This window comes from Arvicanthis niloticus, chromosome 1, assembly GCF_011762505.2.
Source record: "Arvicanthis niloticus isolate mArvNil1 chromosome 1, mArvNil1.pat.X, whole genome shotgun sequence".
In the NCBI taxonomy this organism is placed as follows: domain Eukaryota; kingdom Metazoa; phylum Chordata; class Mammalia; order Rodentia; family Muridae; genus Arvicanthis; species Arvicanthis niloticus.
Window position 1 is genome coordinate 150478387 of NC_047658.1, and position 14858 is coordinate 150493244.

Below are 14858 nucleotides of genomic sequence, written 5' to 3' on the forward strand. Positions count from 1 at the left end.
ACCACTCAGCTTGACACTTCATGCTTTATAGTTTTAAAGCATAGCTCTACAATCAAACAGAGGAAATAAAACTCTGTACAACAAAAGATAGACTAGAAACAGAAAGGACTCAGGGTTATTACACTACAGAGCAGTAATACTATTCCCTTGGACCCCGAATCAATACACTTGCTATATTCTTATTTTCTCTCTTTCTCCCTCTCTCTCCCCTCCCGTGTGTGTGTGTGTGTGTGTGTGTGTGTGTGTGTGTGTGTGTGTACGTACTAGCCCTGTCCATGTCAGGTAAGCACTCTGCCATGAGTCATATCCCCAGCCCTCCCTTATCTACTATAGTCCTGATTTTTATAGCTACTTTTCATTTAGCATTTCTTATTTTCCTCCTAACAGCCAAAATTTCTAAACATGTTTATTCTTTTCATATGCACTTTGACAATATTGCTATTTCAAATATTTTAAGTAGTATCATAAAGGGGTCCTTTAAAACATTCAGAAAATAATCCCATGTCAGGCAAGTAACTTCTTTCTTTCCAGTTCTGGACACATTAAAAAGAAAAAGACTCAGGAGTCAACTCAAACTCAGGCAAAACTTCCCTACAATTATCACAAAACAATGAAAAAAATCTAAGTATCTACTCATTAAAAAAAAAAGATTTTTTTTTCCTTCCTTTAAAAATATATATGGGTGTTTTGCCTGCCTGCTTGTCTGTGCAGCTTGTGTTTGCAGTGGCCATGGAGGCCAGAAGAGGGCACTGAATTATTCCCTGGGACTTATCTATTCTTATCTTTATAACAAGGTAAAAAAGGGGCATTCTTTTCAACATAACAGGCTTCTCTGTTTTATTACTATCTCATTCAAGGCTCTATTTATATATAGATTATAGCTCCTTGTAGCTTCAGGAATCACTTTACAACAAACTGCATCTTTGAGTACTGATTTGGAAATGTCTGTACCTAAGAGAAATCTAGTAAAAAGTTACTGGGAATTAAGATACAAAAGGTAATATTAACGTACAGAAAACAGCTATTTATCCAATTCCAGATTAAGCATTTTCCATCTTTTCCCTCGACTGTTATATTAATATGTAAATAGTTCTAGATAGAAATATTAGGACCCCATGAGTGTTACTCACATTAACTCAAAATTTCTTCTTATGGCTTCTGGGATTTTGGGTTTTGTAACACGCACAGCCTAAAAAAAAAGTGAAAAGCCAAAATATGTATGAAAAGTAAGTATTTAAACTAGGCATACACATATATAATCTAAGCATGCAGAAGATGACAGCAGGAAGATTGGAAGAGAGTTCAAGGTCACTTTGGGCTACACAGGCAGACTTACCTAAGAACAACAAAACTCCAAATAGGAGGCAACAACAACAACAAAAGTCCTTTAACCACGCCTTCTACATCAGAGCTCCTCCAATGACTCTCATATAAATAACAACTGTAACACAGTTCCCCACTAACTTACACCAGGATCCCACCAGCAAATTTACAAAGTCTGTTGTCACACTAAGAGTGACTGACCTCAAAAGAAAACTACTTTACTGAAAGAACTTAAACTGGAAAAGTTCCCCTTAGTAAATAGTTTACAAACGTCTGTAGTTGGAGAGTTTTGCTTACCATTTCAAATTTGCAAACCAAAGAAGAGAAGTCAGTCAAAGGAACAAGGCTGAGAGATAAATTATATTAAAAGTAAATGAAAATCCTAGGCCAGTGTGTGCAACTAAATTCTGTGTCCAGTAAGCCAGCCAATGGTCACTTTCTAAAGTTATAATTTGTTGGTAGTACGTATACAAACAGCCCCACGCTTTAGGACAGTGGTTCTCAACCTATATAGTTCATGACTACCTTGGGGGTCGCCTATCAGATACCCTTTGAGTCTCACAGGGGTCATATATCAGACAATTTTTTACATTATGATTTGTAACAGTAGCAAAACTACAGTTATGAAGTAGCAATGAAACATTGTTACGGGGTGTGTGTGTGTGTGTGTGTGTGTGTGTCACTGCACGGTGAAGAAGTGTATTCAATGGTTAGGAAGGTTGAGAACCACTCCTTTAGGAAACAGCAACTCTGAGCTTGCACTCTCTTTGTCTGGAGTCCATTTAGAACAAAGTTTATCTGTATTTGTAGACATTCTTTACTGATACTTTGTTGTTCTAACCCCAGTGGACTTTGGCAGAATTAAGAGTATCTATTTGGAATCTGTTGCTTTTGAAGGCTGATTTTCCACACTAGGAACTTATCTCTGAAGCTTTTGCATTTGCTAACCAAACATCCTGCACCTATCACTGATAATGCACACACATAACTCAAGATTTGATTTCTCTTTGAAAACTGGCTAAATGTTTAAATAACAAAGGCTTTAAGCACATGAATCTTATTTAACTTTCAAAGCTTTCAATTTTTTAAAAGACATTTTATATTTATTTCTGTGTGTACATGTATGCAGAAGTTAGAGGAGAACTTTCAGATTTTCTCCTTCCCCAGGTGGGCTCCAGGCAGTAAGTGCCTTTCCTTGCTGAGCTATTTACTTCATCAGCCCATAATTTTCAACAATCCTTTCTGTCTCAGTTCACTCAGGGTTAACTTTTTAGCCCTGTCTATAGTAAAAATAACATCTCCATTGGTAGCTAAGCTGATCATACAGACCAAGTAAAGATTGTTTATTTTAAAAGACTAGGGAATATGCATATGCATTTGCTTATGGTTTTCTAAAACGAAGGAATCTCTAGCATGGTAGAAAAAAATCACAAGGGTATTTTAGACCCTAAGAAACAGCATCATGAGTTAGATTCCCAAGCATAAACACACAAGAAAGCATTTGTCAAGCTTCTGACAACTTAAAAATCTCAACCTCTGAGGGCTGGAGACATGGTTCAATGGTTAAAGAGATCCAGAGAATCTGATTCCCAGTACCACATGGATGGTTCAGAACTGGAACCAGTCCCAAGGTATCTAAAGTCCTCCCTGGCACCAGGCATTCATGTGGTGCACAGACATACTTGAAGGCAAAACACCCAAATATAGAAATGCTGCCTGCCATTGCATAGCTCTAAAGGAAAGCTGCTTGCTTCCTCATTTACAAATACAAGTAAAGAACAAACAAACAAAAATCTCTCTTCTTTGCTCAACTTCTAGCACTTGCTGGAGAGAACACCTAGAAAAGAACAGGCTGAAGGCAAGTGACTTCTTCAGTCTATCTGTGAAAACACATACCAGTTCCCTACTACTAAAGCTGGGACACAGAGATCACCAATTTCTGAGCCATATTTCCAGACATTTGTAAATATCTTCAAGTTTCAAAGTTGATAGTTGCTTTCAAAGAACAAATACAGAATCCTTTGTAACCTATAAGTTTATAATTCAACACATAAAATGAGTGGTAAACATCCAAACTATTGGCTAGACAAAAGGCTGGTGGATCTATCTTCTCTAACCTAAAGGCAGAGGTGGAAAAAAATCAAGTATTTGACTGATCTTTCTTTGGAGAAGTGCAGGTATTTTGAGTTAAGCCATGTTTGCCTTGGTTAGGCTCCTCGGAGAGAGAGAAGCAGAATCTAAGACAGTAGTTCTTAACTGTGGGTCGTAATCCCTTGGGGGGGGGGTGTCACATAGTAGATATCTGCATGTCAGATATTTATGATTCATAACAGTAGCAAAATTGCACTTATAAAGTAGCAAAGAAATAATTTTATGTTTGGGGGGGTCACCAAAATATGAGAAACTATATTAAAAGGTCACCAACATTAGAAAGGTTGAGCAGCATTGGTCTAAGGGCCTCCACACTTTCTGCCTAAAAAGGGTAGCTTGGTTCTTAGCTTTGTTTCACCAGAGCTCTCTTTCTCCTTATACAATGTACTTAAGAACAGGGAAATTTTCAATGACTTCATAATTGTCAAACATTTCAATAACAGCTCCCCAAAATAGCCCCTAGAGACCAGTGCCCCTCAGAGCCCCTCACAGCTCCTAGTAGATGGGCTTTTTGCCTGACTTCTACAGCAACTCATTTGCTTTAGAAAAATGTATACATCCAAAGAACCCAACAATAGGGAATGTATACCAACAATAGGGAATGTATACCAATAATAGGGAATGTATACCAACAATAGGGAATGTATACCAACAACAGGGAATGTATACCAACAATAGGGAATGTATACCAACAATAGGGAATGTATACCAACAACAGGGAATGTATACCAACAATAGGGAATGTATACCAACAATAGGGAATGTATACCAACAATAGGGAATGTATACCAACAATAGGGAATGTATACCAACAATAGGGAATGTATACCAACAATAGGGAATGTATACCAACAACAGGGAATATATACCAACAACAGGGAATGTATACCAACAACAGGGAAAGATGAGCAGGATGTATAATATAATGCTACTTGGATGACGCTGTTCTTCTGAGAGTAAGAGCCTCAGGCACGGCTACTCTGGCTCTTATTTAGCCAGGAAATAATGCATGGTGAACTACTCCCAAGTCTTCTTATTATTTGAGTTGGCTTGTTGAGCCTGAATAGTATGAACAGTTGGGGAGGACATCTTGTCTGGCTCATCTAGACAAGTCTCCATGGCCAAATGAACTAAACCATTTAATGTCTGTGGACAGCAAAATATTTTCCAGACTGGGCAAAGGAAGAGCCAGTCTTTGGAAGCTAAAGCAGAGCTCATAAGCTTGACTGAGACTATCACATGGATCTTGACAGAATGGCAACCACCTTAAAATCTCTTATGTCATGATTTATGTTCATGAGAAGATCTGATGCAGAGATGGGTAAGGCTGTGCAATAGTTCCTTTTTTTAAACAATAAATCTTAGTAGCTTTCCAAAATATAGTTTCTCGAACTTTCCAGTGAGATAATTCTTCTACCTCTCACCTAAGGTCCACAGGCACATTACCCACTGTGATCTTATTCCTCTGTTTGTAGAACAGCTGCTTCAGGGCTTAGTGGAGAGGAAGGTGGCATGCTAGGCCCCTCTTTAGATTGCCTGGGTCCTCTTGGCCTTGATGGACTATAAAAGCTAGGTGTGGAGGGGAACAATGAATGGCAGAAATCCTTTTTGAGGTACCCATAGGTCACCCAAACCCTTGGCAAATATGGCTGTGCTCAGCCTAGAGTTTAGTGAGGTACAAAAACTAAGGTGACCGAGATGCAGTCCTGACCCATCCTGGGAGGAGTTAATGGATTGGAGACCCTGTACCATAACACCCCACCACTCAGAGGGTCAAACACAAGGATTTTAAGACCTAGAATTCAAAACAACTTTAAGTGGACAAGGGGATATAGTTCAGTGGTAGAATGCTTGCTTAGCATGAGGGAGTCCTTGGGTTGGGGCCTTATGACCAAAAACCAAACAAAAACAAAACTTTAAGCAACACAGCATTTCCCATGTGAAAGAGAATAATCAAATCTGTAGGTAATACCGAGGACTGTCATCCTAGTATGAGGATCACAGTAGGATAGAATAAAGCTCTGCGGGACAATAGCAAAGATCAAAGTAAAGCATGCAAGGCCATAAGGACAATTCAGTGGCAAATTCAGAAGTAAAAAAATTTAGAACCATAATTTATGAGATAACAGGTTTCATGGTGTGAACACCAGATATAAAGGTAACTTCCACTCTAGATGATTGTGATTCAAAGAGAACCACAAGCATACTATATTTAAAGTCCCGTGAACTATCTTTTCAGCCTTATAAAAAGCATAAAATAAGAATACCGTGTGTGTGTGTGTGTGTGTGTGTGTATAGTAATTGTACAAATAATTGGTTTCATTCTGAGATTTTTATAGTGGACCTTTTAAAGAATCTGATGTTTGAGGCAGAACATGCTACAAGCTTGCCAATCTTGGGAGACCATCATACTCAGTATAGCAGATACCATGAGTTAATTGAATCATAAGATATTTAAGGAAAAAAGGACAATGTATCAAAAAATAATGACTAACAAACACATATACAAGGGAGCACATATGTATGCATACATGTACACATAGTGGCAGGAATGGTGAAGAAGCTGATGAAATGAATTTACCTTTTTTCAACTTAGTGTCAGAATATATCAACTCATTCTGTTAAATAGCACAGAAAGCAAGAATAACCATTTTCACTATTCTACCTTGCCACAAGAATTTTTCCAGAAGAAAGATGGGTATAATGACAGGAAACGGAAACAAGAACAGGGTGTTACAGACAGAGTTATGTGATAACAGAGATATTCACCAGGTATCTACTCCATACCAACTGTTCTTTTCTCTAGACAGTGGACACAGTAGTGAACAGCAAAGCAAGATTGCTCTTATGGAATTGAAATTTTTAAAGAGCCAGGAAACAAACAACAACAACAAAAAATGAGGGTGTTCCCTCGTGAAGGGGAACGACATTTGAAATGTGAATAAAATAACCAATGAAAAAGGAAATGAATGAGAAATTTTCAAGTAATTATGAGTACTACAAAGAGAACTTAATTAGGATGACCTGAAGATCGGGAAATCACTAAGTCTGGAGTTAAAAAAAAAAAAAAAAGAATCAAGACTTTGACATAACTATATTAACAACAACCAAAAAAATCCAATGCAAAACTTATTAGAGACAGTAAATTCAACAAGGTTGTAGATATTTTAAGTTTCATTTGGGATATGAATTTTCCCCTGCATCAGAAACTCTAAAAGAAACAAAGAATGGTGAGATCAAGCAAACCCATAACTATGCTTTATAAATTAAACACCAATTTAGGTAATAATAATGGCAGAAATATTAAAGGCCAGTTATTTCTACATACATGACATACCTTATCAAATTTTAAAATTCAATAAAAAGTTAAGTGAGCACAACCAACAAATCTGAAGGTCTAAACTGCATGCCAACTATTATAAAAAATATTTTGATAAGGAGGTAAAATTAATAAAAACAAAACATTTCAAGGCTATAGTAATTTTTATATGATTTTTTAAAAATAAAAAATAAATATAAATAAATTCAAGAAATCTTTGCCCCTGGCAGAAAATGAAGTACAAAAGTAGGGAGGGACCCAAACCCCAGAAGATCACTGTCACTGTCACCACCCAGCTGGGACAAAGAGGGACTGAAGCCCCACCTCATAATTTAATGCTAAACCAAATTTCATATGAATCAAAGACTTCCATCTTCAGTAAAATAATTTAGCTACCTTGTCAATGTGGCTATTAAACCATGCTCACTCTGGCCCATGTAACTAGCTCTTGGAAACACTGGATGCTCTAGCAGCCAAGTTGTATAAACACTGTCCTCATGGAAAAAATTAAATGATAAGAAACAAAGTACAAGCACAAATTTTAATTTTTCTGTAACTTAAAACCACTAAATACAGAACAACAAATTATCTTGCATAGATTTGGGGTAAATATTAATATAATATTGTCTCCACAAATTTTCACTCTTACTGTATATACTAAGCGTGACACTTCGTACATTTTAATTCTTTACATTTATCTGTCAGAAATTTATTGAATGAAACTCTAGAGAAAGCATAAGATTGCTTTCATCAAGAGTTAACCATCTCTGCTTTGAGACATTTCTGCTGAAGCCAAAAGTCTGGCCAGGAAAACACAAAAGAAACAGAAATGATGCTGGATGAGTTCTGTTACCTGTGCGATTTCTAGTCTTTGTCAAGGATAACGGCTGAGATGCCGTAGGCGTTCTCTAAACACTTTTCATAAAACCTTCTAGGAAATTATTACATCACACTAGCAAAATTAACATATTTCTATAATGTTTTGATATGTATTCACATCAGCATAACTTTTCATTAATTTCTGATCTTTAGACTTTAGAATGTCAAAAACAAAGCTACCTGTTATTTGAGGCTTGTGCATTTTTTCAAGTATTACCATTGGTAGACTATGTACCATTTTAAAATTAAATGTACACAATTGGGAACATCATAAAAATACTAGTGTAAAGTAATAGTTTCTTAATGTTATCTAAATTAGCCTTACTCAATGTAAGAAGTCACTAAAATGCTGTAAGACTTATCTTTGTGCTCTTTCTCTTCTGGTCCCAGGTGCTGCGGAAGCTGTGGCTTATTGTACAGACATGGCCAAGTCCAAGAACCACACCAACACACAACCAGTCCCAAAAATGGCACAGAAATGGCATCAAGAAACCCTGGACTCAAAGATACAAATCTCTTAAGGGGGTTGACCCCAAGTTCCTGAGGAACCTGCGCTTTGCCAAGAAGCACAACAAGAAAGGCCTGAAGAAGATGCAGGCCGACAATGCAAAGGCAGTGAGTGCACGCGCAGAGGCCATCAAGCCCAAGATGCCAAAGGGCCCCAGCCACAAACTCAGCCGCCTGCCTTTCATTGCTCACCCCAAGCTCTGGAAGCAGATCCGAAGCTACAAGGCCAAGGGTTGTAGACTCTGCCAACCAAAGCCCAAGGTTCAGACCGAGGCAGAGGCTGCAGTTCTAGCTAAGGCCCAGGTTCAGCTCCAGCTCAGGCTCCCAAAGGTGCCCAGGCCCCTGTGAGGGCCCCATAGAAAAGGCTCCGGCCAACATGAAGACAGATGGACCGCTGTGACACACCTACCTACACACTATTTGCAGATGACCAGTGTCCTATGCTGTTTTTACAAATAAACTCGAGGCAAGAAAAAAAAAAAAAGACTTATCTTTTGCAGCAGACAATTACAGAGAGCTACAACTGGTCAAAGGGCAAAGAGAAACTTATCATGGGTGTCCAGGCCCAATTGATACATTTACAAAGTTATTCCTACACCCAAGGCTCAGGGAACATTGCAGAAGAGGGAGCAGAAAGATGGTAGGGACCAGAGGACCAAGAAGTCTGTTGTGAGAATAGAGCAGGGAATCCAACTTCTTCACTTTTGGTAAGCGACAAAGATAAAAGGTATACCACCAGGGACAGAAGCCACCACATAGCAGCTAATATTCATCCAACTCCAGTTCTAGGGGCTTTGATGCCCTATTCTGGCCTCTGAGGGCACCAGGCAGAAACATGGTGTAGATACACATACAGACAAAACACCCATACACATTAAACCAAAACAAAAAAAGCAATGCACAGCCAATCACCTAATGGACAACTGGGCTAGTCAGCTGAACAGACAGTTCTCTAAGACATCCACCCAACAAACAGAGCAAACACACTGGGACAAGGGGACCCATGCTGTGCCTGTACTCAGTAGAGTGCTCCAAGTCATACCTTTCTTCTTAGAATTCCTTTATTAATGTGTTATCCTTAAACATATATCAACAAGAAGTCAAATACTCAACCTATATTTGAAAGATTTTAAAGACTCTCAGAAAATCTTAGGCCTTATAAATATTTTAGCAAAGTAGCAGGATACAAAACTGATATACAAGAATCATGTTTTCTATATACCAATAACGAATTTCTCAAGAAAGAAATTGGGGGAGGGGGCATGGGATAACATTTATGATAGGATAAAACAAAACAAGCCAAAATTAAGAATAAACCTAACAAAGAAGCAAAAACTTAAGACACTAAAGAAAGTCACTAAAGAACATTAGAGGGTGGAGAGACCTCCCCTGCTCATGGACTGGGAGAATTAACATTGTGGAAATGGCTGTGTCACTAAAGTAATCCACAAATTTAAATCAGTGCCTAAATCTCATATGGAAGAAATATCTCCCATCCTGCTACCATCAGCCAAAGAAATTATTAGTAGAAACAACAATGTTCAGTTTGTGTATAAAAATATCCAGAACTTATACAGAACCACTAAACATTAGTAGGCTAAAAATAAAATCTACCAGAAAATGAGTAAAGGATATGAAGCAACCACTAGCAGAAGACGAGCATTACAAAATATCAAAAGATGTTCAGCTTCATTAATAACCAAAGTAACGCAGATCAAAAAGAGAAGACTTCCATCTCTCTCCACAGGGAGGCCAGCATATATTTCACTGTATCCAATGCCAGTGATGTCATAGTGGCACTGCTAGTAAGTGTGCATGTGTGCAGTCTCCTTTAAAAACAATTTATCATGGTTCATGATACTAATGCTGGTTAATAAATAACTGGAAACAGAGAAATGGCGAATATTCTGAAGAAGGGAATTCTAAGTAGCTACTGAGATTTCAGCAGCATCTGAGTAACACATGCCTGGCATGAAATACTTTTTTCTTTTTTTTTCATAAAATTTAACAAAAATTTCCAGATTTATTCAAAATCTGAATTGGATCAAAGTCTTTAGGCATGCTTTCTTTAAATAGCCTCTTATAACACTCTTAGAGCAATCATCCCCCAATGAATTACCTGTGAACAAACACCCTGTGACATCTATTTTGTTTAGAACTGTTGTTTAACTTTTACATCTGAACTTCTTCACGATGTTATTGAAGGCATGATGTACTTTTATATTGATTAATAACTATTACTGTGTTTAAAAATAACTCATAATTGGTAGAAATACGAACTTAGTTCCTCTCCTAAGAGCCTTAAATTATCTTCCTAAAAACTTACAAGAAAATAACCACACAACATGCTTCTCTCTTCTGCAAGGAGGTAAAGCCAAATTACCACAGTGATTTGGTTAAGTAACTGCATAACTAGTCACATAAAAGCATTTAATTGGAAGCTCTAGAAGCTTCCCCAGAAAACTTAGGAAGTAGCTTACCTGGATAGTGAGACCTGGGGCCATGGTGTTTAAATCTTTTTGCAGGGCCTGCTTCAGGTTTTCATCTATTTGATCTGTTTTTGAAGCCAAGAACAACAAATCTCATGATATTTGGTTATTTTTAATTAACACCAAAACAAAACCAGTCAGGAGAAACCTGGATTCCAGTCTTACTCTTACACAGTGCTTAAGCAACTTGATAAATAAAGTATATACCATGTATAAATGAGATGAACACAAAGCATTTTTTTGAGAAATTACATACTAAAAAAGAAAGATGACAAATAGTCATTCTAAGTTTACCCTGGAAATGTTTACTTAGTAAGTTCAAATTTAACTTTGGGTCAATATTTATTGAATAATTTAACTTACACTTTTACTAGATTACTAATTATTGACTAAAGCAGTTTTGAATAACTGAAGGTGGTGAGTCTTTAGTTTCTTAATGCCTTACTCCTTTTACAGCTCAGATTGGTCTAAACTTACAATCGCCCTGCCTTAGTTTTCTAGGTGCTAGAATTATAAATGTACCACCACTTCTAGCCTATGTATATTGATTTTCATAATTTTTTAAATTAATCTTTATGCAAATAACTAGATGTCATTTCTGTTGGTTACCACCTTATTATCACTTTGAACTTAAAAAAAGAATTTAAGTACAGGCAGTGTAGTACAGGCCTTTAATCCCAGCACTTGGGAGGCAGAGGCGGCAGGTGGATCTCTGAGTTCGAGGCCAGCCCAGTCCACAGAGAGTTCCAGGTCAGCCAAGCCTATAGAAAGAAACCCTGTCTCAAAACCCCAAAATACAAACAAACAAGAGAGGCAAGTCTTTGAAGGGCAGATCAATTAGACCATAAGAAGCTATCACTTTACTTATCTCCCAATGGATGGATTTTTAATCACCTCAATGGCAATTTCACCATTATCAAAGCAACTGTGATGTGACAAGTCAGGCACTGCAGTAGTTGTCAGTCATCAAAAAGCAAGCAACTGGTTTAATTACATTTTGTTTATATTGTGTGTTATAGGCTCTCCTTCCACTGTGTGAAGTCCAGGGATTGAACTGTGGTCAGCAGGCTTGATGGCAAGCACCTTTACTCCCTGAGCAATCTTGTCAGCCCCTCAATTGGTAAACTTTAAATTGATTAACCATTCCTATACCTCACTCTGAGAAATAAACTAAAATTATATGAAGAAATGAACACCAAAGGCAATAAACATGATTCCTTGGTCAGAACTTACATAATCTCAACTGAAAACTTTTACAGAAGAAAGGTAACATAGCAGGCCTGGGAGTGTGGCCCTTTGTACTTAGAAGTCTGGAGAAGAGTCTCATAATATGACAGAGCTGGTAAAAGTGCCACGCTGTGCCTGTTTATACAAAGGAGTTTGTGCTGATCATTCTTTCCTTAGGAGCCTAGAAGTGTGTTATGTAGCTGGCAAAGGGTATCTATATGATCAACCCCAGTGAACCGCCGAGTGCTGAGTGGCTAAGGAGCTTGCCCAGCAGTCACCACTTCACACGTGCTTACACGCTATTACTAAGGGAATTAGGCACACCCTGTGACTCCACAATGAGATGATTGTTAGAAGCCACATGCAGTTTCTTTTTAAATTCACACTATACCTTTTACTTTTTGCTGGTTTTTATCTTTATCCTTTGTGTGTAATAATCTTAGTTGTGAATACAACTACATGCCAGGTCCTGGCTGTCCTAACAAATCCTGAATCCAAATTGCATGGAAGTGAATCTTAAGGAACACCTGTGTCTTAGTTCTTATTGCTGTGATAAAACACCATGACCAAAATCAACTTGAGGAGGAAAGGGTTATTTCATCTCACAGATTACAGTCCATCATGAAGAAAATCAAGGCAGGGCAAGAACCTGGAGGCAATAATGGAAGCAGAAGCCACAGGGAAACACTGCTTAAGGCTTGCTACTCTACTTTTATATAGCATTCAAGACAACGGTTAACTATAACCTCCCACATCAAGCAAGCAAGAAAAGACTCCATAGGCTTGCCCACAGGCCAATCTGGTGGGGGTATTTTAATTATTGAAGTTCTCTTTCCCAAATGACTCTAGCTGATGTCAAACTATGCAACTAGCCAGCATACTCCCAAATATATCTTTAATAAGCTATCACAGTAAAAATAGAGCATAGCATATGAATAGTCATTTTCTAATTCCTACCAAATTGTATAAGAAAGTATCACTTAAGTGGAGGCATGGTGGTCCATGTGTTTAATCCCAGCACTTGGGAGGTGGAGGCAGGCTAATCCCTGTAAGTTTGAGGTCAGTCTGGGCTATATAGTAAGATAGTGGAGAGAGAGACATGAGAGAGAGAGAGAGAGACAGAGAGAGAGAGAAACAGAGAGAGAGAGACAGAGAGAGAGAGACAGAGAGACAGAAATCATCACAAGACAAAAACAAAGGCCTTTAAAAATACTTGATCTATTAAAAATTCAGACAAAATGCTCAAACGGCCAAGGCTTACTAACATTACAGCATCAATACTTAAGTTAATAAGATTTCTAATTGTTAACTGTCTTCCTACATATTTAAAACAAATTAACACTTACCAAACAATTCTATGTAAACTTCTTGAAGTGTGTGGGCACTGCAAAACTGGTTCAGCTCATGGTGGATTTTATTAAAGATTAAAGTCTTGTCATAGTCTGCAGTATAGTTCCTCACAATGTCAAATACTGAAGGAGAATAAAATTCATGTTTGTTTCACCCAACAATGACCCAAATGTTTTCCAATTCAGTAATGAAAAAGTGGCATATTATCCATGAGGAAAAGCATCAACACAATAGTGAAGACATAAAGCACAACTCACAGACCTTATATTCTTGGGCTCAATTTAACATATTTTCTTGCATTCACAGCATTAACAGAAGACCCCAAATTCTATACTAAGGAAAAGACAGGTAGCCAACCCCAAGGAAGGGATGACAGTCGTTCAGATGTGTACTCATGCAGCAGTGTGAGGATGAACTGAGACGCAGGAAAGCATAAACAATTGCAAAGCAAAGCTCCAGTCAAGAGATAAAGACAGAACTGAAGAACATCAGGAGTGAAAGGAAGCTGCTGCAAATATAGACACATGCAACTTAAAGTATGTAAAAATATACATGTGCATAGTTAACTTTTCAAAGGTGGCTTTTACTTGAACAAACATTATGGAGATCAGTATGGAGATTTCTAACTCTCACAGAACTCAGCCATGCCACTCCTCGGGTATATTCCTGAAGGAGTCTACTTCCACATCCACGCTTACTGCTGCACCACTCACAACAGTCAGAAGATGGATCTAGCCTAGGAGTCCATCAACAGATACATGGATTCTCCAAGTGTAGTAGATATACACAATGGAATTTTATGTAGCTGTTAAATTAAAATGAAATAATGACATTTTCATGATGAATGGAACTGAAACATTGTATTAAAAGAAATAAACCAGATTCAGAAAGAAAAACTGCAATTTTTCTCTCATACTTAGAATCTAGATTAATATTGTGCATATGTGTGTGTGTGTGTGTGCGCGTGTGTGTGTATCATACAACTAGAAAAAAGCTCATGAGAGGTGAAAAAGAAATCTAAGGAAGGGGAGAAAGGTAAGAGTGATGAAATATACATGACATGAAAGGTATTATCTAGGAGGAACCAGCCGGAGGAGACAGGGCACACGGGAGGAGAGCCATGGGGGATGGGAGTTCATGAAGACAAAGTATAATGACATACATGAAAATGACATAATAAAATCCATTGCTTTATATGCTAACTTAAAAATTCGTAAGCAGGTATTTATTTATTATTTATTTCACTCCATATTTTATTTATTTATTTACTTATTTATTTCACTCCATATTTTATTTCCCACCACCCTCTCCATTCACCCTCTGATTGTTCCACATCCCATACCTCCAACCCACACCCGTCTCCATGAGGATGTTCCCACCCCCCCACCCCACCTGACCTCTAAACTCCCTGGTCTCTTGAGGGTTAGGTGCATCATCTGATTGAACACAGACCCTGCAGTCCTCTGCTGTATATATGTTGGGGGCCTCATATCAGCTGCCTTTTTGGTGGTGCAGTGTTTGAGAGAGTCATTAGCTCTTCTGTTTTTCAATTCTGAATCATATCCACTCCAGTGATTTGTGATCAGAGAACACAGTCAGTCATTGGTTGTTCT

At 37.9% G+C, this 14858-nt stretch overlaps 1 protein-coding gene across 2 annotated transcripts in view; it reads right to left on the reverse strand.

Annotated features, from left to right (window-relative positions):
- The window catches only part of Erlin1 (ER lipid raft associated 1), a 37297-nt gene that overhangs the window by 13628 nt on the left and 8811 nt on the right, over positions 1-14858 (reverse strand). For both annotated transcript variants that reach the window (XM_034523609.2, XM_034523615.1), the window contains exons 6-8: positions 13242-13367; positions 10660-10733; positions 1131-1189 (exon numbers count right to left, since the gene is read on the reverse strand). In XM_034523609.2, coding sequence (XP_034379500.1) covers positions 1131-1189; positions 10660-10733; positions 13242-13367 — 259 coding nt within the window. The remainder of the gene's footprint in view (positions 1-1130; positions 1190-10659; positions 10734-13241; positions 13368-14858) is intronic.